Here is a 27500-nt window from a genome sequence, read left to right on the forward strand (position 1 = left end):
ATTAAAGTGGTTTTAGAGCCATTTGGTCTTTTTCTAGCGTGTTGGTATCGTCAATCCGTACTCTCTAATATAATTATATTATTTAATTATAAATTAGTATACATAAATATATGTTTATTTACATACATGTGTATATGTTTCTCGTACTCTGTCAGTCTGCCTATTCATGAATCTATCTAAGCGTCCATCTTTCTGTCTATTCCCAACGATCTTCTGCGTGTTTCTGTCTACCATACATCAATTAACAAGTCTAAAGGAAACTATAGAAACAGAAAAAATCTCCAGACGCTGTTATATGTAATCGAAACTTGGTTGCGAAGCCTTATTTCTTATAACACAACTAAACACCTGGCTGCGAAGAAACAATGGCCCAGTGGTTACGGCAGCGGACTCGCGGTTTCGTTTCACAGACCGGGAGTTGTGAGTGTTTATTGAGCGAAAACACCTAAAGCTCCACGATCTCTGACAGGGGGTGGTGGGGTGAACCCTGCTGTGTTCTTTCAACACAACTTTCTCTGACTTATTCTTCCTGTTTCTCTTCTCCTGTATTTTAAAGGGCCAGCCTTGTAACACTCTGCGTCACGCTGAATCTCCCCGAAAAACTACGTTAAGGGTACACGTGTCTGTTGGGTGCTCAGCCACTTGCATGTTAATTTCATGAGTAAGCCGTTCCGTTGATCGGATCAACTGGAACCCTCGTCATAGTAACCGACGGGGTGTCACGACATACCTGTCTGCAAATGAAATTGTATAATGCTAGCTTTTATATAAAGCTATTGTTTCTTCAGTTTCATTATTGAGAATTATCAGAAAATATCCACAAAGTGCAAGAAAGGAAACCCTCAAGTTGTATTCAAGAAATTTAATAATGATGCTGTCACAAAAAGGAATACACACTCTCACGGCATTTCAGAAAATTTACACCGGTGTTAAAACGCTGAATAACAATGCTTCTGTACGTATAAGCTTTCATACAATACTACATCGATGATAATAAATAACGAATATAGACCTATGAAATATTTGCATTAATGGAAATATTCAAGCAGAAAACAATCATTGGATATTGGTAGGATATCGAACAGTTGAATAATTACTGAAGAGAAGAAAAGCAAAACATAAAACGCAAGAAAATATAAGAAGGAAGACAGAATTTGTTTATCGAAATATCATACAAACAGTCACAAAATATACATATGTGTTCTTGTAAAATACTTTTATACAAATCGCACGTTAGCAAGAACTGGCAACGAAAAGGTACATACACATATGTACCTTTACATACACACATTACACACATATATATACATGTATGATCTATATATATATATATATTATATATATATAATATATATATATATATTATATTATTATATATACATATATATATGTATGTATGTATATGATATATATATATATATATATATATAATATATATGTATATTATATAATATATCTATATATATATATATAAAATCTACATATAGTTATATATATGTATCTTATATATATATTAATTTATTATATAATATACACATTATATATATAATATATATGCATATATTATATATATATATAGATATATATATATATCATATATATATATTATGCATATATATATATATATATGATATATATCGATATATATATATATATATATTATATCATGAACATCCTTCTGCCAAGAAGCAACGAGTTTGGGTATATAGATAAAATTGAAAACAAGATTACATCCTTGAATATATTCAACTCTAATGATATATATAGTTAATCTAAAGATGAAAACGCAAAGTGAAAACACAACAAAGCCAGGACGTGGAACAAGTATAGTGTTATTGGACGCTCATGAAAGGAAAGAAAGAAGGAGGATTTAACGTTTCGAAGCGGAGCTCTTCGAAAAACCATAGGAAAGGGAAAGATCCAAGGAAGGGAAGACGGAGGAGGAAAAATCGCCAACGGTACACACGCGGTCACATTTACAACACACACACACACACACCACACACACACACACACCACACACACACACACATATAATTATATATATATATATATATATAATATATATATATATATATATATATATATATATATATGTATGTTATGTATATATGTGCGTGTAAATGGATGAATGAATTATCTTTGTTACCATTAACATGGAAATTTCAATAAACAGTTACCAGGGTAGCAAAAGTCGCGCAAGTAACAAGGATGTAGCGACCTATTCAAAGGTAGAAACTCCGAGTTAATGTGCAGTAATTTGTATAGTATAAGTAAATAAATCTGAGTTAACGCAGATGTTATTCAAATTATTTTAATTTCGACATATGTTTCGAAGACAATATTGGTTTTATTCCGACAGAATAAACGGTGTAAAATAATGTAATCTCATCAGGAAAGAAAGAGAACCTATCTCAACAACAATACATTATAACAATTTTGATGACTGCATAAATGATAAACAGAACGCTATTAAGTATTTAAATAAAAAACCGTTAGCAGATCCTTTCCTTCTCTGATATTGAGGTTTCATTCTTTTGTTGTTACATTGTATCATTATTTATATAGATGTGTGTGTGTGTGTGTTTGCGTGTGCGTAACATATATCAGAGCATATCATTTCGCGCCTTCTCTCCCTTAATTTTCTCAACTAGCTCATTTGTTGCACCGAGTCGATTTCCTTTGTCTAGTGACACTGGATACCTTCAAGACCCACAGTTTGGCGCATTTTGGCGACTATAATCGACAGCAGTATTTTATGTGACTATGAATCAACGCTCTCCAAAGGAGTAGTGCGCTATTCTTTTTTTTTTCTCGTTCACAATGATTTCGGAATCCAAACAGCCACTCGATTCACAATGTGACCATCTTAGTAATATAAAAATTGAATGATGCACCATTAATCATATGGATTCCTATGTCACGCACCAACTCTCACTCAGGAATTGCATTACCCCTTCGTCTTGTGTAGTCTAATTTCGATCTATTAGTGGGCCGATAGCAGAATGCTTGAAAATTTTCAGTATTGAAATGCATGCTCTCTCGTATTGCCTCTGAGTCTTTCTGCAGTTTTAGGATGTATCAGAGACCTTGATGGCTGTCGATATGTTTGTATTTTGAGCAGAGCTGGCGAGTGTGGATGACTGTATGGCTTACAGAACAACCACAAACCATAGTGGTTCAAGTACAGTTCTGTGAGCGACTCCGCTCAGAAGTGATCTCTTCTCAGAGAGAGCAACATTAACTGCGACAATCTAACATCTACCTTTTAAAAAGTTGTGCAGCCGCTGCCCATGTTTTCTTGCCATACCATGTCCACTCAGTTTGTCATATCTCATACCATCATCAACCATGTCGAATGCCTTGATAATTCCAAGAAAACATTCTAGTCTTTCGCGGTGTCTAGTTATGAACAGCAAGGTAACTATAGCCGCTAGAAAAGAAACTTATTAATAAGGAATAAAACTCACAATATTTGGTGTGCTTTCATCCTCAGCCAGCTTATATAGCATTACGGAATCTGCAGCCCACAGATAACTATTCCTCAGATAATACATTAATCTTGATTAGTTGCTAAATTTCAGGTAAGTTCTACTTCGCAAAACTGCCTGATTATACAGTAGAGTACTATGGACGTTGCTCATATAAATATCTTTGCCTGCATACTTATAAAGTCAATTTCACAGATCGAAAGAACGTACAAGCTCAAACAAGCTTCAATTCTGTTTTACACCTGCTCTGCTGCCAGCTGTCACCGTAATTTCAGTCTTAGCTTTGAACTTTAGGCTTGCCTACACTTTTCCAAACCCACGTCTTAATTTATTATTCCAGCTACCTTTATTATCTCACCTACAAGAAATTTCACTGAGCAGTTGACCGCCTGCTCCTCTCTACAACTGTAATTTCTTCCCCATGGTCATTGTTTCCGAAAATATAGAGAAAGACACCTGCCTAGAAATATCCAGGTTCACAAAACAACCTGAAACTCCCTGAATCTCAGGGGTTACGATAAATGTCGAAGGGATTTGTTCATTATTTTCTGATTGTTCAATGTCGTAAATAATTATAAGCACCATATTCTGTAGCTTCTGGATGTGCCAAAGTCAATTTGAAGTGCCTTTACATGGCCGTGCGTATTTAGGGCCCCCTACACTCGATGTTGCAGTTATATGAATGTACCTTCTAACATGCCTATTTTCTACAAAACAGAACATATTCTCACATTTGTGACTGTACCTTGTAATACTAAACATCTGAGATTCACACCATGGGACGTTATCTCACATCACAGAACAACTTTAGATACAAATATTCTGTCAGAAAGAGCAAACATTAAATCGTGTATTGAATATTGAAGTGAAGTTCAGAGGGAAAGAGAGAGAGAGAGAGAGAGAGAGAGAGAGAGAGAGAGAGAGAGAGAGAGAGAGAGAGAGAGAGACGGGGGAAAGGAATGTAGAGCGTAACTGCCAAGCATGATAAGGATACGGTAACATGTGCACATGTTACTTTTTATTCTTCTGAACTGGAGAACACACAAAGAATACAAAATGTCTAAATAGTATTGATTACATTAAGTTAATCGATCGGTTATTTTGTACAGGAATTTACAATCGGAAAGTAGCAAAAAGAAAACGAACGCAGATATCCAGCAAATAACGATTTCCAAATATGATGTTTAAATGGTTTTAATTAAACTGGTTTCTCTCAAGCATGGTAGATATTCTAATTAAAATGCAGAACACGTTACTAATATCTGCAGTAAGAGATAGTTCATGTTAGCTTGATATGTTTAATGAATAAAGGAAATTATTTGCAAGGTATCTCTAATTAAATCGTACTCATAAACAACCGACAACTTTAATGAGTAGGGAGACTTTATTAATTGAGAGACAAATTATAAAAACTAACACCTGTACTTCGCTTTCCAAATATATTCGAGTCGATACATGAATGCCCTTGGACTGTGTGGCGTCGGGATAAGTTTGTTTCCTGGTCATATCTTATACAATTTAAAATCATATACTAGATACGAAAACCACAGACAGCACTTCATACATGGTTCCAAACATCCATCTGCAATATTGATTTCATATTTTGGCGGAGGAAGCTGATTACATTGACCGCCCCCAGTGACCAGTTGGTACTTCTTTTATCAATTCCGAAAAGATGAAAGGCAAAGTCGACCTCTATGGAATAATCCACCTGAAATATTGTTTATTAGTATCTTCTCGGATCTTTATCAATATGGCAGAACAATTCATTTCCAGCGACAAAGAAGAATTATAATTTTATAGAGTATCACAAATTGAATCAGTCTTCACTTGAACAGCAAGCAGTAACATAGTAAAATTCATGAGTGTTTCAGATATTTACGATTCTCTAGAATAATTTTGACAGAGAGAAAAATAATGTTCTTCGAGGAAAGAAGGTACAACTTTGAGAAAGCAAGACGCTGCCATAACACTCATGATGTCCGGCAGACGGCCATGACATACGAAGTTACAAACATAAAGTGCAAAAGCTATGATGTTTAATGCAAAGCACTGTAGCCTGACAGTTAGGATGTTATACTCACGATCGTATGGTCATAGTTTCGATCCGTGGAGCAGGGAGTCCGCTGTGTTCTTGAGCGAAACATCTCATTTCCCGTTGCCCTACGACCACAAGGGTATTTGACGTGTGGCACACCGTTCGCCTGCACAGGCAATGTCCATTTCATGAACATTGGGAAAACGTTTGATCACCATAAAACATCAATGCATGCTGTTCAGCAGGAAGTTGTAGGACTCAACGTGGTCATTCCACATTCTAAAAACAGCAGCCAAATCCCTCAAATTGTTCCTTTTGATGTTATACGAAAATAATACATTAAAGGATGTAGTCCTTTCTTTATTTTTTTTCTCTCGAGCTCTAAGAATCATAAAGCTGGCTGTTCGGTTACCATGGTGTATAAGTGACCGATTTTCCAAGGTCACCCTGCGTTGCTGGGCGCAACATCAGAAATCTCAAGGGGAGGGTTAGTCGATTATATTAACCTCAGTACTTTACTAGTATTCTATCTTATCGACCCCGAAGGGAATAAAAGCAAGGTTGATCTCGGTAGAGTTTGAACGCAACTGATAAAGAGTAGGAAGAAATGCCACTTAACATTTTGTCCGGTGTCCTGACAATTCTGCAGCCCGTCGCCTTAGAATATTGTCCTAGGCACTACCAAAAAGCACAGGATCGTGTCACGGCTGGCAAGAAGTACTTGACCCTCGTTCAGCTTGTTTAATGTTTATCCCGGTTAAAGAAAGGAACAGATAAGGCTATTAGCCTTATTGTTCCTTGTGGGGAATTCAAATAAAGTATTTTGTCCAGATAAATTTTACGTAATGTGGAATGAACTTAACCTTAAACATTCATAGTAAGAGATATTATGTTTATAGCCAAGTTAGGGCTATCATACGCAATGTAGTGTAAAATAATATTATTCTGGTTATACTTTGCTTTCAAATCTCTTTTATTCACGCTTTATATTTGATATTTATTTTCCAGCGCATTACTTCTCACATATTTTAAATGGCATTCATTTGTTATGGGGAAGAACAATCTATAACATCCTCATTTTAAAACGCAATAACGTAATATTAAAAATAGGGGAAACTAACAATTGCTGTGTGCGAAAAAAAGAAATAAAAAGCTTCTAGTTCTTTACAGTAGGTTCGATCACAGTAGGTTCGAAATCTTAATGACACATAATTATGTGACTTCCATTCTATCATTTAGAAAATTTCACAATATACTATTATTAATATTTTTGTTATTGTTATTTAGAATAGTTTGATTCGGGCTCCTTGCATATATATATAATATATATATATATATTATATATATATATATATATATATATATATATATATTCATATATATATATATATATATATATTATATATATATATATATATATATATATATGTATATATATATGTATATATATATAAACACACACACACATATATTTATATAAATATATATATATATATGCACGGAAGCAATATATATATATATATCGCATTATCTATTTGCAATCTATGCGTCTTTCCCTGAATCTAATATCAGTCTACTTTACGCCACTAACTCGAAGCAATATAAAACACCGAGTGTTTTACTAACAAAGCTGTCCTTATTTATTGACTGGGTGCATTCATCGAATCAGAAACACTTCTCTGCAAAAATATTCATTTTTCTCTTTCATTGCTTGTATTATTATTATTATCTTTATTTTTATTTTATTCTTGTATTTATTTATTCTTTTGTTTAATTCTTCCAATGATTATTCCTTTATTTTCGGTAGTTTTGCTATGTTGTTTCTTTATTCAAAATCAGAACCGGCAAGAAGCTATTTCAATTCATTATTGATCTCGTTGCTGACTGACTATGAACCATTTCTCCTAAAACTGAGTAACCGCAAATCATGGCTTACGGCGCCTAATCATATCAATAATTCGTGCAGCGGGAATCTTTTCCAAGTATACGGTTATTTTTGTTGTTAGTTTTACCGTCAGAAATATTGCTATAATTATGCTATTGGGATCCGATGACTAGAGATAAGGGTTTTTTATCTTCAGCATCAAACTACTGCAACCATTTACGTATAATGGTAGAGTTTCATTTTTACCAAAAATTAATAACGCTGACTTTCATTCGTCGATTCTGAAAGGTGTTGCTAAATGTTTTATAATACGAACTGATTATTCCTTTCCCGCTTTTAGTTCCATTTGCCACCTTACAGTAACAAAATGGCTATATATATAAATATAGGTAATATATATATATATATAATATATATATATATATGCATATATACACACATACATGAACATGCCTAGATATATATGTATATATACATGCATATTTGGGTACAGGACGTCAAAAAAGCGTGAACAAAATGAGAAACGAGAACATAAAAAATAAGAGCATGGAAAACGTACTTTTTTCGAACAACGAAAGAAACAATTAGAGAAACGTAACAAGCAACATAAACAGCATTCCCTTCATCAGTCGCCCCCTGTTTTATATGCTCTGCGGGCTATATATATTATATATATATATATATATATATATATATATCGTGCTTGAAACTGTTGTCAAACCGTTTCAATTTCTATGAAGAACAACAGCTGAAAATTCAGTCTATCATTCTATAGAAAAGTTATATCAATCGATAATCGATAATACATTGATAAATACATCCTTAATTTATTTACACAGACGAAGTAATGAAAATGGAACAACAAACTCCACAGGAAATTATTTTCAACTAAGTTTCACCGATTATTTTAATCTGTTATTTTAATGTGCCATTATTTTAATAACTTTATACGTTGAAACAAATATATATTATGTAATGTAAATGATATAAGACATTATAAATACGAGATAGGGACAGACAAGTATTGCGTTCACCTACACTACTCCAACTTATCTATCGTGTTGCGGGAGATCGTATCACCGACAATATTTCTGGCAGAAACGTTAGCACGCCGGGCGAAATGCTTAGCAGTATTTCATCTGTCTTTACGTTCTGAGTTCAAATTCCACCGAGGTCGACTGTGCCTTTCATCCTTTCGGGGTCGATAAATTAAGTATCAGTTGCGTACTGGGGTTGATCTAATCGACTGGCCCGCCTACTCCAAAATTTTGGGGCTTGTGCCTAGAGTAGAAAACGAATATTTCTTTCATGACGAGAATCGTCGGGTCAAAAAGTTCGCGGCATTTCTTTCATTTTTATGTTCTGAGTACAATATTCCCAGTGGTTGTCTTTGCCGTGTTTCCTTTCGAGGTGGATAAAACAAGTACTAGTTAAGTACTGGGTTTGCTGTAACCAACTTACCACACGCCTTGTAAATGCTGGCCCTATGCCAAAATTTGAAAGCAATATTTCTTTCATGAGCCCATGATGTAAATAGATTATAACAGATGACCTAATCCTAGAAAATTGCTATTTGTAAATCTCACAACGAGAGATATTCAGCAACAGTACTTTGGAGTAAAGATTGTTCGTTAACATAACGTGGCAGTCCTGGTTTAGGACGAATGTTGCTGTAATTTAGCCCCAGGAGACATCGTCTCCGGTTGGCTTTATGACACGATATGTGTCCTTGTTCGAAAATATAAGGACACAGATCGTGTCGTATAGCCAGCTGGAGACGATGTCTCCTGGGGTTAAATTTCAGGAACATTCGTCTTAAACCAGGACTGCCATGTTATGTTGGCAAACAATCTTTACTCCAATCTAATCGTAGCTGTTAATTTGTATCTATGAGTCAATGCTGAGGCAGGTAGACATAGGAACACTCTTCCACCCTTTCATCGTGCGAACAACGAGCAATAGCTGGAGGGAAGGAGAGAGAGAGAGAGAGAGAGAGTGTGTGTGTGTGCTGCAACAGCAGTTGTCCGGGACTCATTTTCATTTGAATACAACAGAACAATGTGAAATGGATTGCCTTTCTCAAGCTCATTTGTAACAAAGATAGAAAACTCCGTCAGTGAAATGTTGATAGCAAAAACAACATTCACATTCTAAAATTGAGAAATCCTTACATATTTTTATTCTCCGCTTACAGATTGTGTTTTTAATGTGCGTTTTTAATGTGGTTGGAATTAAAACTCCAGATTTTACAGATTGTCACTTAGGTATTTACTCGCAAAACCAAGTGCACAAATTACCATTGGTACACATATTTATATAGAAGCTGATGGTTTCGATGCGATTATCCGTTGTTATCCTCTTTCTGTTTGGTTTTTGAAGAGATATTCACACCATCGTGGTAGCTTGTCTCTCTGATGGTGTATATTTTTTCTTGCCTGTCTCAAATAAAAATGTCTGTCTGATTACACTGGACAACAAAGATTTTGCTACTGGGGTAAAAGCATGTGTTTGAGACAAATTCAAGGCTGCTGGTTCCGAATCTGCACTCAGAATTGTTCTAGCACATCAGGAGTTTGAGTTGTAAAGATGCACAAGATTATAACTAAATTTTCGGTTAGATATAGGCCATATTATAAATTTGTTAAAAGAAAAGCGGTCTTAATTCAAAATTTAAAAAATAATAGCAATAAAACAAACGATGAGAAAGTTCATTATTTAGTTTAGCAAAAGATGGCGCTGAGGTATTGTGTGCAAGTGCCAAATACGTCAGTGTTGTTTGCCCAGCCATCACGTATGCTATGTGTATCTCTCGCACTGCGTGATTACTGTTTTAATAGTGTTAGATTATGAATAGGAGAGGCTGTGTGTATCACCCAGACAACTTTTGTTATGTCTGTGCAGAAGAACATTGCCACCAAATTAAAAATTGCCTATAAATATTATTTCGGGTGTAAGGTTGGGGACCAAGACAAGAGGTGGGCACGTCATATATGCTGCACAGTGTGTTACTTAGGACTTACACACCGGCTGAATGGAAAACGGAAGAGAATGCATTTTGCTGTACCAATAGTATGGCATGAGCCAAGCAATCATGTCTCTGATTGTTACTTTTGCATGACTAACAGTAGTGGTTTCTCAAAGAAAACTGAAGTATAACTCAAAGTCCTGACGTACTGCAGCACTTCTGAGTCCAGATCCGGAATCAGCTTACGCGATTTAGTTTAATACAGCACCATTTGTCTGGGTAGCAGACAATAAATTTATTTCTCTTGCCCAGCGCTATGCTCGCACTTGGTAGATGCTTTCATAACAATGTTCCACCAATATTCCATGTACATGTCCTTGTCTATACAGGAAGGTTTTCTGTATTTATCCCAGGACACGGTGTTTACATATGCATTTATGAATAAACGAATGTGTGTAGGTATGAATGTAAGTATGAATGTATATGTGTATGAATGTACATTTAAATGTATGCATAAATGAATGCATGTTCGTAAGTGTATATTCATACGTACATGTCTATATGTCATTATTCAGTTTATTTCAAGATTTCTTGCCAATAGATAAAGAGCCGGTTTATAACCTAGATCCAGGGCTCCTTCATTGGAATTTCAACACAAACGACAGGGTATTTTTATTTGTATGTATGTGTGTGTATGTTTTATGTATGTATTCTCATGCACATAGCTGCATATCTAGACATGCTCATATATATTTAAATGATAAACTTCTGGAAAGTTTTACAGACTTTTACAATTCCACTGATGGATTGGATCTGTAGTCTTCGAATTAGCTTTCTCCTTTCTGGTTCTGAGAAGCCTCATTTCTCAAGTTTGTTATTTAAGCAGTGTGTTATATATCCCAGGGCACCAATAATTTCACGTATAAACCTGAACTTGTAATCTGGAAATAGAAGATCTCTCAATAGTTCTGCATAGGTGTTTTTTTTTTCACTGATTTTCAACTTTATGTCACCACCCGCCAGGCTGTTAATTTCCACTACTGTGCACAGTTTATCTTCTCTGTCGTCTCTATATATGTATATGTGTATGTATGTATGTATGGTTTCCATAAATGTAACCGAAATGCTACACAATGTCTAGTGTTATATTATATCATCGTGGAACTATAATTATTTCTAACACACTTAATGTAACCAACAAGTCATTTAAACCTTGGATTAATTACTAAACCTGCTCAAGAATATTAGTCGTGACAACAAATCTGAGATAACAAAAGATGTTGGCTGAATGCTGCGAGTAAAAAAGGAAATTGGTGTTAGTAAGCCCTGGATAATCCCTGATTTAGTAAAGAGAAATGTCATGTGATGCGAGTGTTTTCTGGTCTGAACATATCATCCTCACACCCGCTTCCTCAACTCCGCTCCCTCCCAGCAGTTTCAGAGAATCACTGAAAAAGACGATCAGGGTTACCTATAGCTCTATGACAAAGCGATAATTACATCTTAACACAAAATGGCGTACATTGGCAATGTCCTCATAAATTTCGCAGCTTAAACCGCGCATCTAAGTAATTTTGAAAGGTTTAACAATTACAAGCCTTTTCAACATAAGCCGCTCAATTGCTTCAGATACTTTACTTCTGAGAGGAAAACACATTGATTTTATCGATATCAATATCGATTATGAAGCAATGAAATAGTTCAGTACCTTATGAACTCTCTAACTATTTCACTTTAGATTCACCTTAAATTCTCCTTTGTATTACATTCACGGAACAATCGGTCGGTTCTGGTTTATCAAGAAAAGCAGTTTGAAATGCGGCGAACCGGACTACGTACTTAGTGGTATTTCTTCCGGCCTGACGTTTTGAGTTCGAATGCCAATGCGGCCGATTCTTCTTTTCATCGTTTTAGGATCGATAATATATATGCCAGTAGAGCACTGGTACTCATTCTAACGGTCTACATGCTGTGCCGCAAAGTTGCGGGGACGTAAACACACCGATACCGGCTATCAAGCGGTGATGGGAAACAAACACAGATACAAAAAAACACACACATAAATATATATATGCATATACGACGGGCGTCTTTCAGTTTCCATCTACCAAACCCACCCAGAAGACTTTGGTCTGCCCGAGGCTAAAGCAGGAAACACTTGCCCAAGGTGTCCCGTGGTGGGACTGAAACTAGAACCATGTGGTTGGGAAGCAAGCTTCTTACCACACAGCCACTCCTGTTCAATATATTTTGTTCAAATTTGGATATCCTAAAGAAGATGCCTGGCCCATGAGTCTTTCAGGGCTTCAGAGACGCGGGAAATTCACGAACTTAGTAAATCGTTTAAACTGTGAATACCAGTAGAGAGGAAACTCCATTAGCCCCATGTTCTAAGAAAGAAGAATCAGGCGTAATAGGTAGGTACGAGGAAATAAGAGGGTTGGACATAGCAAGGGTGACAAAAAATGGAGAGACGAATGGATTGAGTGGTAACTGAAGGATGAAGGTATGAGAGTAGCCAATGCTGAGGAGCAGAGATTGTTATAGTATCGATAGAAAAGAGAGCCCGAGGGGAAAGTATATCTATAGGCCAAAGTCTGGAGGGTGTCCGTTAGTGAGAGAATGCCAGTCAGACGAGTGGACTTCTCTCAGAACAATGTGTGTACAGAACTTCATGACATATATTAAAAATTAATTCTATATTAATCACGTTCTAGTTAAGTCCAGAGTATACTTCATGTCTTTCAGAATTGTCTCTGTTTAGCATTGTTGACGCATTTATGAAGAGAACATCAAATAATAAACAAAAACGCACATAAGAACGCATTCAATTCATTAAGGAGAATGCGTATTTAGTAAATAATGAAAATTGATTTCTGAACTTACCAATGACATCGCTGCAATGCTTGTCACATGTTGTGGCAGCCTCATACTCATCAAAACAAGGCTTGGCTGAAAAATATTCGGAAATATGCTATACAGACGCCATCTTAAATTTTAGAATTCGTTTAGTAAAACCTTTTGTTACATACACACAGTGGCGGACTGGCCAGTTTGCCATCTTGCCCGATGGCAAGTGGGCCCCTGTGCCATTAGAATCCATACATGGGGGCTCATGTTAGTATCTAAGGAGCCCATCCCTTCAAGTTTGAGAATGTTTTACTCACTACTGGAAAAATGCATTAATTATTTCAGCCTGGCTGTGTTTGTAGACTGTTGGAAAGAATACTTTAAAAGAAAAAGGAAAAATTCAACGATAGCATTGTAGTTACGGGTGGGCCCCCTTAGTCTACTGGCAACCAATACTTTTAGACCCAGTCCGCGACTGAACACATACATAGGCAAGTATACACCCCTGACATACACACAAACACACGTACACACACACACACACACACACACACACCACACACACACACACACACACACACACACACACTGTGATAGGTAAAGGACAAATCAACTCAATTATGCTTGAACATAAATTAGATTCAGGAAGATGTCGCTACAAACACTAATTGCATTTTCAGATGAACAGACGCAAAGTCTTTCAAATAATTTAGAATCGAAATTACTACCGATATTGCTTCTAAAGAAACTCACTTTTTCCCCCCATTGAATTTTATCATTTCTCTCCGCAATTCTCTCTATTATATATTTTCTTTCACTAGTTTAAGGCATTACACTGCGGCCATGCTGGGGCATCACCTTGACGGATTTTTAGTCGAATGAATCGAGCCCAGTGCTTATTCTTTTAAAGTCTGGAATAATCAGAGCATACATATTCGACGGTCTTCTTCCAGTTTCCGCTTACCGAATCCACTCACAAGACTTTGAGCGACCCGAGATTATAGTCGAAAACACTTTTCTAAGATGCCACGCAGTGGGAATGATCCCAGAACCATATGATTTGCAAGCAAGCTTCTTATCACACAGCCACGCTTCTAATTTCTTAATAGATGGATATTTCAGTCACTTAAATTCCGTTGGTCGATTCATCAAATGCATTTGCCGATAATTTCCATGTACTTAATCTCTTCAGATTATCGGCGCATAATGCCCCAAATGCCTTTGACACTAATCTCTTCGAAACAGGCAGGCATTTGCTGCGTTGAAAGCTTTGGCCTTAATGTAATATATTTCCAATCACGAGTCGATAATATGACAATCTAAGCATATTCGCTCTATTTCAATTCACCAATAAAAGCAATAAATATTTTGCTGCAAATGTTCTAAGTTTATTACTTAATGCCATACTCTACATCTTAGATCTACTGTTTTAACTGGAAAATTCCAATTATATTTCCAGAAAGTGGTCGAATATAAAATAATGCGACGCTAGTTAATCTTGTTACTTACAGGAGTTTATAGTAAAAGCCTAGAGATTAACTGATAAATTTAACGAATATCTATGTTTCTGCAGCAAACTGGTTGCAATAAACCATAATTTTCGTATTCAAAACCGGCGACTTGCAGATTAACTATTACAGCTTCGGAATATTAATCAGATAAGATGGCCTTTCATCTAAATATTGCCGATATTAAATACCATATAGGAAAGTGTGTGATATCAGTGTGACATAAAACGAGATGTATACTTACTGACAAGCCCTGAAGGCCAGCGCAAACGCATCGCTCCTCGTGTACCACTGCGAAATTCCGCCCATTGGACAACATTTCCACAATGCATAAATACACAGGACTGATACATGCTTCGAATTGCTTGGCGCTTCATTTCATAATCCCAGATGTTAAAGTGACTTAAATCACCGACAAAAGCATAAGTGGTGTCAAAATAAGCGCCTTCTCGAGAAGCTTGACCGAGAACCAGTTCTCCATCCGAAGGAATTGCTTTATTCACCGATGCACCACGTCCGCTTTGTCTTTTCGTGCCATTGACGTAAAGACGCCAATTACCATCTGAAAAAAAAAGTAACAAAACATATTAATATAGCCGCAAAGTCACTGATTCAGTTTTTTTTTTATAGAATTATAATTTCTTTACAACATCAATCAATACACTGGCTTTTTTGTGCTTTCACATATTTTTCTGTTGTTTTAATTACTTTTGTGAACTCTATTATTGTGTACACATATCTCTTTATAGATCAACTATGATATTTCATCATTTTAATACAAAATTATATGGTTAAATTGTTGACAATAATAAGACAATACAAACTGCATTGAAATCAATATACGCTATTTGTACGCATGAACAAAATAATTTACAACAGAATAGAAACGAAACTGCGTGACGTCCATGTTTTTTCTTCTTTGAGACATTATCATTGCAAAAACAAGCGATATGGCAACAGATACATTGACCCAGAGCTAGCTGATAGCATATGCCTAGTCTATAAAAGCTGTTATTAAATGGCTTTTATACTGTTTTAAATAAAATAAACTAGAAAGAGCATTCTAAAGCAAATGGGTCGCCATCTTGGCAATAAAAATATGACACTCAATGGATCTGTGTTTCGATGGATCAAAATTATTTCGTTCACTTTATATTCAAGTTAATATTATACGCAAAACACTCAAAAAGATTGCTATTTATATGTTTAATATATAAAATTCTACATTTCTCTCATATTTATGAACAAGCTGCTACTGTATTTTGAGCGTCTTGAATACTGAATAATTGAACAATGCATAGGCAATTAATTTATCATATTATATTCAAACAGTGTATTGGATAGACAACAGCTAATAGAAAAATGACACTGAATGTGTCTGGTCCAAATTACATTTTTGTAAAACACGACGAAAAAAAGAAACCAATCTCTTCGTATGATGATAATACAAAACAAGAAGTACACACAAACATACATATTCTTTAAACAAAAATGATTAGGATAAATAATGCAGGGAGGCTAATGGCATGTATCTGAACAGCATAGCTAAATGCTTGTATATCAAATACGTTATAATATAAATTGTTGATTTATAAAATTTATCTCCTCCTCTCAAGGTCGTATCATAATGACCAAATGGCAATTGAGGCCGGATCCATTCGAGAAGTTGAAATAATCTAAGGCTTCTCTTTACTCTCCATATTCGGATTCCCTTCCTGACTTATCTCCCATCAATAATTACAACTGCTGCGATGCCCTTTCATCGGGCTTAAAGTTGAGAAATTGTTTTTGATATTGGTACGAACACACAAAACAAATGCGGTGTAAATGAAAAATAACCCCAACATCCAGAAGGGGCCGTAGGAACTTCGTCATTTCACAATGTATGTTTGCGAGAATAATCAACTTAATAGAGTATACACTCAAATTAACATATGTCTGTAATAATAGCCGGGTGGTTGTTCGGCTGATATCTCTCGTCATGCATTGCATTAGAGAGTGGTAGAGTGGTAGTAAAAGAAATAATGATAGAGTGAAAGAGGGAACGGGAGAGAAACAGAGATACAGAGAGAGAGAGAGAAATTGAGAGGAGAAAAGAGATATAGAGTGGATTAACGTATTAAGCAAAGTGGAGGTAGCATGAGTCTAGACAGCTATGCAAAGCAGAGCCGTTATAGTAGCGGTAGAGAATAAACGGGAGAGGATGGTGTACTAGTGACAATCAGTAGGAAACTTCAATATGTGAACAGAAATGGCAACACAAAGGGCAATAATAACGACAACAACAAGCATGAGAACTCTTCCTGATCAACTCTTCTCAGAAACCAGAAAAATTGTACAGCTAAAAAGGCCGGCACCAAGACAGGATGTAATCATGTTTAATGATCTATCTATCTATCTATCTATCTATCTATCTATCTATCTATCTATCTATCTATCTATCTATCTATCTATCTATCTAGCTGTCTGTCTGTCTGTCTGTCTATCTATCTATCTATCTATCTAAGGATGGCACGTATGAATGACGAAGCCACCTTGAGCATGATCCTATGAACCGTAAAAATTAATACAGAGAGTTGCTTATTTGCAAAAAAAAAAAAAAAAAAGAAATATAACATGTGACTTCATTGACCGAGGTTACCGTGGTCTTTTCCGTAGGCTTTTCTTTCCACGGGTAAACCTCACCTGTCCTCCCCTTTACACTTCATATTGACATTTCTGTGATAACGATCCCTATTGATCAATTTTTTCCTCTCCCCTTTTTTTTTTAACCCCCCCTTTTTTTTGTCCTCTTTCTCTCCTTTTACGATCCCTTTTGATCGACCCCCCCTTTTTTATTTTATTCTTATTTTATTTTTTATTTTTTATTTTTTTTATTTTTTAAACCTTCAAAAGAAAAGCTCTACCTTGTAATTTGTTCTATCTGTGTGCAGCCCTGTGTGGCTAATAAAGAAACATATCTATCTATCTACCTATCTATCTATCTATCTATCTATCTATCTATCTATCTATCTAGCTGTCTGTCTGTCTATCTATCTATCTATCTATCTATCTATCTATCTATCTATCTATCTATCTAGTTGTCTGTCTTTCTGTCTATCTATCTAGGTGTGTATCTGTGTGTCCGTCTGTTTATCTATCTATCAGTGTGTGTGCGCGCGCGCTTCTGTTCCTAGCATCTGATTAAGTTATCCGGTGAAAACCAGTATGTCCGGGTACTTCTTTTCATGTCAGGACGAAAACTTGCCGGTTCGATAAAGAGAGAATGAGAAATAGTCTAACCGAACTAAATATGTGCGAGGGGTCGATGAGATCGAATCCAACCTTGAATAGCACTGCTCTAGCGTGGCCGCACTGCAATGAATGAAAGCCTTAAGCGAATAAAAGACAACCTGTATGAATGTATAAGGAAAAAATAGGCTGCTAGCTTTGAGCGTGAATGTATCGGAAACAAATAGCCCACAAGCAACAGCTTGTTATATTGAGCAAACAAGCTTTTTATTCGGTTAGCTTGCAGGTAATGACATGTAAACGTTGTACAAACCACATATTGATTCTTACAGACGTTTGTGGCGTTGGTGAGCCTCATAAGTGATCGGTGGTGGTTGACATCCAAGGAGTTCGATTAAGTTTTGCTTTGTATTGAATAAGTATCTTACTACTTTAAAATAGCAGATAGCTGGATAGATAGATTGATGGATAGATAGATAGATAGACAAATAGATACATATACAGACAGACAGAGAGATAGATAGACAGATAAATGGATAGATAGATAGATAGATAGATAGATAGATAGATAGATAGATAGATAGACAGACAGATAGATAGATAGATAGATAGATAGATAGATAGATAGATAGATAGATAGATAGATAGATAGATAGATAGATAGATAGATAGATAGCTAGATGGAAGTATAAAAACAAATATACGCTGAGGCTCAGAAGATCATACGGAAATTTATATAAATTGATGTCAGTGCGCGTGTCGTTGTACGTGTGCGTATATATATGTATATATATATATCTATAATATAAATCTCTTTCTGTGTGTGTGTGTGGTGTGTGTGTGTGTGTGTGTGTGTGTGTGTGTGCGTGGGTGGTTGTGTGTGTGTAAAACATTATAATGGCCGTATTTTTCAACTGATTTTCTCCAAACTGGGAACATACATTACTTACGTTCGGAGATGGTTTGAGATTCTTAAAATCTTTCACCTAATGAATAACGCTCCCATCCGCTGAAGGCAAAAAATACTTGTCCCTGGGTTACATGGAGAATGGATGTAACCCTTTGCGAAGTAACTTTCAGAAAAAAGTATTATAATTTCACCTTATATACAAATTAGAGATATATGTGTATCCGCTTTTCACGCGTATCTCCATCTCTCTATATCTCACTATCTATATCTGTCTATCCATCTCTATCTCTATACCGATCTATATCTCTGTATCTATCTGTCTATGTTTTATCTATATATATCTCTCTATATTATTTGTCTAACTAGCTATCTCTCTCTCCTCTCTCTATATATATATTTCACTCACTCTTTATTGTTTTCACTTTCATATTTCAGACATCATTATTTTCACTTAAAGTTCAATCGCTATTGTTTCTCTGTAAGTTTTCAATCACTATTTACAAACAATAATGACAAAAATTCTGACAAAAATGACTGATGAAAGTAATTTCACACATTATTTACTAACTGAAGTAATTCATAAATTTCACTTCAATCCGTACACGTCGTTAAATTTGCCTACAAATTTCTAATTTAATTTTGCAAGGTTTTGTGTTTTTTTGTTGTTGACGGAATTACTGATAAAAGTAAGTTCATAATTTACTGACGGAAGTAACTTCAAAAATCTCTCTTAAATCAGTACACTTAGTTAATTTCCATAAAAATTTCTTATTTACTTTTGCAACAGTTTTGTGTTATTTTGTTGTTAACGGATTTGTTCTGGTTCCTTCGATACTGGCTCTTTGGTTCACTGCTATTTTTCGTTTCAACCCGTACAATTCTTTAGTTTCCATAAAAATTTTTTATTTACTTTCTACCCGTCGTATTAAGAAATATAATTTCTGTTACCTAGTTAATTTCATTGTTTACTATCTTCTGCACCTGTGTATTTATGTGTATGTATATAACCATGTCTAGAAGGAAAGTGTCTTTATCCAGGCAAAAAGAGACAGCTGCAGAAAGGGAAGTATACCAAGAAATGAACGGACTGTGTACTACAAAATCTTCTCAAAGTGATGACCAGCTGTTAAGGAATAGGATCTTCACTGCAGAACAAAGGTCAGAGAAGCAACTTCAATGAAGCAGCTTTCATTGATGATCCAGCAGTTCATTATGCAGATGATGCTAGAGTTTCCATTGGTGCAATGACAACTGAGTGCATACAGTGCAAAACAAGCAAGTGACCTGGAGAGACACATGTACTGTGCTACAGTGCTGAAAAGGTTAAACTCCCTGCAATCTCCTAATCTCCAGAGCTATTGGTCATCAACTGAACATGATTCCAAGCACTTCAAAAACAAAATCGGACAATACAACGCGTGACTACAGATGACATTATTTCGAGCCACAATAGATTTAACTAAGCCAGGATTCATGCAAACTTTCAAGATCCAATGTCAGATTTATCATCGGATTGGCTCTCTACTACCGCTGTCAAATGAGTCGCCAAAATCGGCTCTTCATTGCTTATAATCTGTACCTGTTTTTTGGTTACGAAATAAGCTACACAACATATGTTTTTGAAATACGCGTATCTACTTTATATACATATATGAGTTGAAAACCTTCTTTTAAAATTTCACTTGACGTCTACGTTCCATGGTGACATGGGTTGGAAAGTTATTAATGTAGAAAGTTGGTATCTCAGCTACCAACAGCTGAGACCTTCGAGATCTAGACGGCGTTTTTAAATTTCCTTATTCTATTTAACCCGGGCAAGGCCGGGTATATCTGCTAGAGTATATATATATATATATATATATATATATATATATATATATTATAATTATTAGGGAATATTGCTTCCGAGAACACACAAAAATGACATTCAAATTACGTGTACTAAAATGAACATCTCGCAATGTTTAATTCGTATATATAAAAGTAATTTTAGAGACAGAACCACCTCCAACTCAATAAACACTGAAAGGTTTTATACCCGACCACTCCATAAACTGTTAAAAATTAAATCTTATACTAACTATATTCTGAATCCTGTATTTTCCGTTTATAAGACTACACGTGTTTCATGAAAGTACGTCGAAATTGATTAGATAAGAGGTATCTAGTTTCAGTACTTACTCGGGTCGACATACTCCCAATCTTCAGGTCTGGATTCCTCAACATTTTTCACTACCCCTAACTCTTATATACTTCCATGATACTCTATATCTTACAATATAATCTTACTTACCATGTACAAATGAATAGAAATTTAAGGAGTAAAAATTTAAGGAATAAAAAATAAAAATTTAAGGAATAAAATCGCAAGGAATAAACATTTAAGGAAAAAACCTTTAAGGAAGAAAAATTTTTAGCGAAAAAAATACGAGTAAAAATTACGAATAAAGGTTCCGAATAACGACTAAATAATTGCGAATAAACAAATACGAAATAAGAATGAAATAATAATGTTACGTCAAATATTTAAGAATAATAATATAAATGATAAATTTTAAATAATATAAAACGTAACTCTAAGGTATCCCAAAATATTCGAATTGAGAGTCTAAAGAAGTAACTTACTAGATTGGTTGCTTGCGATAATACATAGATTGAATAAATTAAAAAACGATAAAAGTGGATTGTTACCGTGATGCATTCATTTCCGGTTCCCCTGAATATAAAGGAATAGATACACCAGTAGAACTTTCTGACATTTATTTGTAGTACCTCCTATACATAGGTATTATCAAACGCGGATTTTACCTTTTTTGCAAAATGTAGCTTTGTCTAATTTTCGCCGAGGAAAGAAAAGTTAACATTCGTTTTATTTTCGTCTCTATTTTTATTTCAGTTTTATTTTATTGTTGTTTCATTATTATTTCATTCTTATTTCGTATTTGTTTATTCGCAGTTCTTTAGTCGTTATTCGGAACCTTTATTCGTAATTTTTACTCGTATTTTTCTCTTTAAATGATGGGTCGATTTATTTGACTAAACACTTCCAATCATTGCTGCATCTCGGCCGCAGTCCAATGACTGAATCGAATATGAGATAAAAGGAAGGATGGAACCTAGTCTCCTCACATTGCTCGCATAGACAACATCTTTGAATATATCACGCCACACCTTACTTGTGCGAATACAGGTCTCTCACTTTCGTTATTGAAACATTTCAATACGAGATCGTCCATCTTTTGTATGACTGATGAAAGCATCCGAAATTATCTTCATCTTTTCTTTTTTCATTATTTTCGAGTTATTTTAAGCAAATCACGTCCATCTAGATATTTAAAGACAGGCTGTTGTTAGATATTGTACGGATGTACAATACTAGAACAATAGATAGTCAACCAATTTATTATATTCACGCAAATAATTATTTCATATCGGGAAAATGGAAAGAAGGAAACGAGCGGAGAAAATGCCAATGATACAGCTTACGCGTATTTTTATTATTATAAATGTTATTATTATTATTGTTGTTGTTGTTGTGACAGAAATAAAAATAATTTTCAATCTACTGAATTCAATTAATTTTTCTGCCAACGTGAAAACAATCAGCTAAAGTTTGAATTCCGTTTTCATGGAAATTTTCCATATCTAAACTTGTCGATAGTATCCGCCATATTTAATCCTGTGTACATCCCGAAGGGGCGGGAAATACACGTACACATGACGTGCTTGTGATTTGTTTTTCAGACCTAATGTCTATAAATGCATATACACACCCTACGCACGCACCCACACATACAACCTTAGCTCTCTGAATGGAAGCCGAAGACTATTTTGCCTGAAGCATTTTAATTTTTTCTGCCCCTTCTCTCCCTCCATATCCCCCTCTCTCTGTCTCTCTTTCACCTACTCTCTCACTCGCTCTCTGTCTATATTTACCAATTTGTGTTGACGTAGAATGTTTGAGAATGAGTATGTACAGAAGTATGCATGTAATTATACGAGCACTATTCTACAATCTTCAAAGATGCGTGCAAGTTGTTGCTCATTTCATTTCACAGTTTCCCTTAACTAAAATTGTACGTATGCTCCCGATACTGGATATATATAAGGAAATCCATGGTATCTGTAAAGTTTATATAAATAGATAGATATAAATGATAGAAAATGGCATCAAAAACATTTTCAATTTAAAGTACTACAATCGTTTCGATACATGTTTTCAATTGTAATACACGGGTGATATATTGTGTGATGATTATCATGTATTCAAATGTAAAATGTGTAACTCGCAAAGTATGGGGCGAGCATTATGACGAGATGATACACTAAAGAACTTGTTAAAGCAATCACCTGAGGGGGTTCATTCTACACCTTGGATTTTGTGATGATTAAAGATCTCACCTGTTTGATAAAGGTGTAAAAATGTGACGAAACAATTTAGTGATTTTAAATAATGTCTCTCATTCCATTTTCTATCAATTATATTTTCTGTGTATGTATGCCATTATTTAGTTTTATTTTAAGATTTCTTGCAAATAGAGAAAGAGTCAGTTTCTAACTTAGATCCAAGCCTCCTTCATTGGAATTTCAACATCAGCAACAGGGTATTTTTGTATGTATGTATGTATGTATGTATGTATGTATGTATGTATGTATGTATGTATGTATGTATGTATGCATGTATGTATGTATGTATGTATGCATGCATGCATGTATGTATGTATGTATGTATGTATGTATGTATGTATGTATGTATGTATGTATATATGTATGTATGTGTGCAGATGTGTATGTTTTGTTTTGTGTATATATTCACATACATATAGTTGCATGTCTAGACATGCTCATATATATTGAAATAATAAACTTCTGGAAAGTTTTACAGTTTTTTACAGTTCCAGTGATGGATTGGATCTGTAGTCTTTGAATTAGCTTTCTCCTTTCTGGCTTTGAGAAGCCTAATTTCTCAAGATTTCTATTTAGGCAGAGTGCTACATATCCCAGAATCCCAATAATTACACGTATAAACCTGAATTTGTAATCTGGCTAGAGTAATTGCAGATTTCTCAATAGTTCAGCGTAGTTATTCTCTTTTACGCTGATCTTCAGCTTTATGTTAACATCCGCTGGGCAGCTAATTTCCACAATTGTACACAATTTCTCTTCTCTATTCCAAATCCTTATATCAGGTCTGTTGTATACTTCAATGTGGGAGGTAGTAATCCGACTATTGGTCCGTGATAGACTGTTTTGATGATCGATGTTACTATCATCACGGAGCTTTCTATTGATATATCCATGCATAGTCATCTGCTCATCCTTTCATCTGATGATACGTTGCGTAGAGTCGGACAACTTTTTTTGGCCATGAATTTTAGGTTATCAGACAAAGAGTCTTTCTCAAGGAGCTGCCTTCCAAGTCTTATGATGCTATCAGCCTCTTCAACTCAACAGAAAGGAACTCAGAAATAAACAGGGAGAGAAAATTAAAAAAAGGTTTAGTGGCTAATGATCTATCATGGCGATGGCCGGACAGAGGGGTCACGCACACACATACATATAGTGCGTGGGGGTGCAAACACCCTAGTATATGTATTTATTCATAACAGGGTAAGTTCATCTGTGTATGTGTGAGGGTGTATGTGACTTTGTATGCGCACGTGTATTTAGATGTATGTGTGTCGTTGATTATTTTAATGTATAGCCTACACCTACGTTTCAATGTATGTAAGCAGCCATTTCTGTGACAAGTAACTCCTGAGTGCTTGAGTTGGCCGAGAAAAGACAGAACCTAATCATATAGCCAGGGCATGTCTATGAGTGACTTTACTTTAATCAATCGGATTCCCATTTGGTGGATTTAAACACACCAATAACAAGAACAACAACAGAGAAACGATTAAATTGAGTGGACTTGGATCTTCGCCAAAATCGTGCATCATTTGTAATATTCTAAACGTTGGCTGAATTCTGTGAAAACAATGGCAGGAAGGGACGCAATAAACCTTTCTTGTTGGTGTTAGAGGATTTGTTGGAAGTAGTTTTCACTCGGTGCTCAGAAGTCTTGGATTAGCTGCGGGGATGAGAAAAGATGTCGCGAGAAAATTACCAGAAGTTGCTAGAAGCAAGACATTACATCTGTTTCAAAAAAATATGAAGGGTGTAGCGAGAACGAGCATTTAGGAAAATAGAAATATGTCACCCAGGATCACAACAGCTAATTCAACAAATCCCGAACTACTGGGCGGAGGAATTGTTGCCTACATCGGGCATCTCTGGTGCCATATTGGAAGAGACTGAGGTAGCTACGTGCTTGCTTCCTCGCCTGATGAGTGACTGATTGTTACATTTGGAGACGGAGTACGGCAAGAACCACAATACACGACTGCTTATTCAAAAATAGCTTCGGTTATTCAGTTCTCTTATTCCCGGTAGTGAAACAAAACATAGCTGCATACACACGCAAACGCACACTCAGCTGACACCGTAGTACATACCCAGCTGAGCAAAGAAAATAACAGTAATAATAATACGTTTAACGAATGAATCGAATCCTTACCGTGCATTCTCCAAGTCCATACAACATGGGTCCACACTTCATTTGCTAACGAAATATTTGTTGAAATAAATTTGTTGAATATTTTAAAGACTAAATTATTTCCACTGGTTATGCGCAATATGTTGATAGTTTGATCCTGCTTGTAGGATAAAATGGTATCTTGGTTCATATTACTGCCGTTAGCTTTTACCCAGAATGCAATGGTAAGATTTTTGACTTCCGGAAATCCTTTACCCAAAAGTAATGTATAACGGACAGGATCTTTGTTTCGGAATTCTAACCGGGAGTCTAATGCAGATGCTGAAAGGAGAAGAAAAGGAATTATTGGTAAAATAAATAAGCAACAAATTCTATGATTCCTATATATATATATTTACCTTTTACTTGTTTCAGTCATTAGTCTGCGGCCATATTGGAGCACCTCCTTCTAGAATTTTCAGTCGAATGAATCGAACTCAGTATTTACTTTTTTGAGCCAATACTTAATCTGTTGGCAGACATATAACTACCAATATACTGACAGGAATATCTACTGTCTTTTCTGATAACAAGAACTAAAAGACTTTTCAACGTCAAATAAGAATGCTTTAGAAATGTCATCTATTTTAACCAAATGAAAGACAGATGGATATAAATGTTAGGATTGGTTGGATTACGCTTTAAACATTTTGCATCAGTTATGGAGCAACGGAGGTGTAAACTTCAGTTTTACGGCCATTAGCCTCTCGAATTTAAACCTTTTGTGGAGACAAATACTTGGTAGAAGAACAAACAAGACAGGAATGTCTTCAGTGGTTCCGTTTAGCATTTTAGAATCGAAGACAAGTTCTAAAACATAACATTTCATGAAAAATAAAGGAAGAAAACAGAAACGGTAAGAATGCAGTAACATGAAGATAACATTCCGGCGAAGGAATATTTGCCAATCAGATGTTTTGAAGTAAATGTTAGTCAAAGACTAGATCATCCTGCAATTAGTATATCAAGCAAACGCTCTCTGAACCGAATACTTTGGCGTAGAATCAATAACATGTTTATTTAATGGATTGAAATAATGTCTGCAATATTTCAGTTTACAGACGATACACAAATACAATAAAACAATTATTTAGATTCACCTGAAAAGAAATTTAGGCTGGGGTTTCAGACAATTTGGATATAAGAAATAAGGGGGAGAAAGCTGTAATTTTCTACGAATCTAAGAATATAATTTTGTCTGGAATCTCGACAACGATCTACCAATATTTGCATTAGAGATTTTTCTGTATTTTGGGTTTTTTATTTTGTTCATTTTATTCACAGGCTCCAGAAAAATCAATGAGTTGTAAAGGATATACATTGAGAAATACATGTATATACGTGCGCACACACACACATATGTATATATAGACACACACGCACACGCACACACACACACTCACACACACACACACACACACACATATATATATATACATATATATACATATATATATTTGCGTAGATATATATGTATGTATATATATATGTAGATAGATATGCATATGTATATATATATATATACATATATATATATATATATATATATTATATATATATATATGAGTGTGTATATGTATATGTGTTTGTATATATATATATATATATATATATATGTATATCTATGTTTGTGTGTATGTACGTTTGTGTGCGCTTTCGTAAATATACATCTCCAGTTGTTTATATGTGAAGAAATAATAAAGAAAGGTAGACAGGAATAAGATAATCAACAAACAAAACAACTAAAGTGAAGGAAAGTGCAAGACAGAAAACTGTTCGATAGATAATATAGAAGAACCGTTAATATTACCACTGAAATTACAAATGAAGTAGGAAATATAAAAGAAAGCAGCTTATACACGCACACATATATAAAGATATATATATATATATTAACTATATATATATGTATGCATATATATGTATATGTATGTTTGTATGTATGTATGCATATTGCTAGATTCACGCTTCTCTAGGAAATATTCGGGTCTGTGTATGATTGCATTGTATAGAAAGAGAAATATCTCAGACAGGCAACTATTTTG

At 35.1% G+C, this 27500-nt stretch overlaps 1 protein-coding gene across 1 annotated transcript in view; it reads right to left on the reverse strand.

The window, feature by feature from the left end:
* Nucleotides 1-27500, reverse strand: part of LOC115211034 — a 133667-nt gene that overhangs the window by 104591 nt on the left and 1576 nt on the right. The window contains exons 2-3 of the mRNA XM_036502622.1: nucleotides 25438-25737; nucleotides 14982-15299 (exon numbers count right to left, since the gene is read on the reverse strand). Coding sequence (XP_036358515.1) covers nucleotides 14982-15299; nucleotides 25438-25737 — 618 coding nt within the window. The remainder of the gene's footprint in view (nucleotides 1-14981; nucleotides 15300-25437; nucleotides 25738-27500) is intronic.

This window comes from Octopus sinensis, linkage group LG4 (assembly GCF_006345805.1).
Source record: "Octopus sinensis linkage group LG4, ASM634580v1, whole genome shotgun sequence".
Classification (NCBI taxonomy): Eukaryota; Metazoa; Mollusca; class Cephalopoda; order Octopoda; family Octopodidae; genus Octopus; species Octopus sinensis.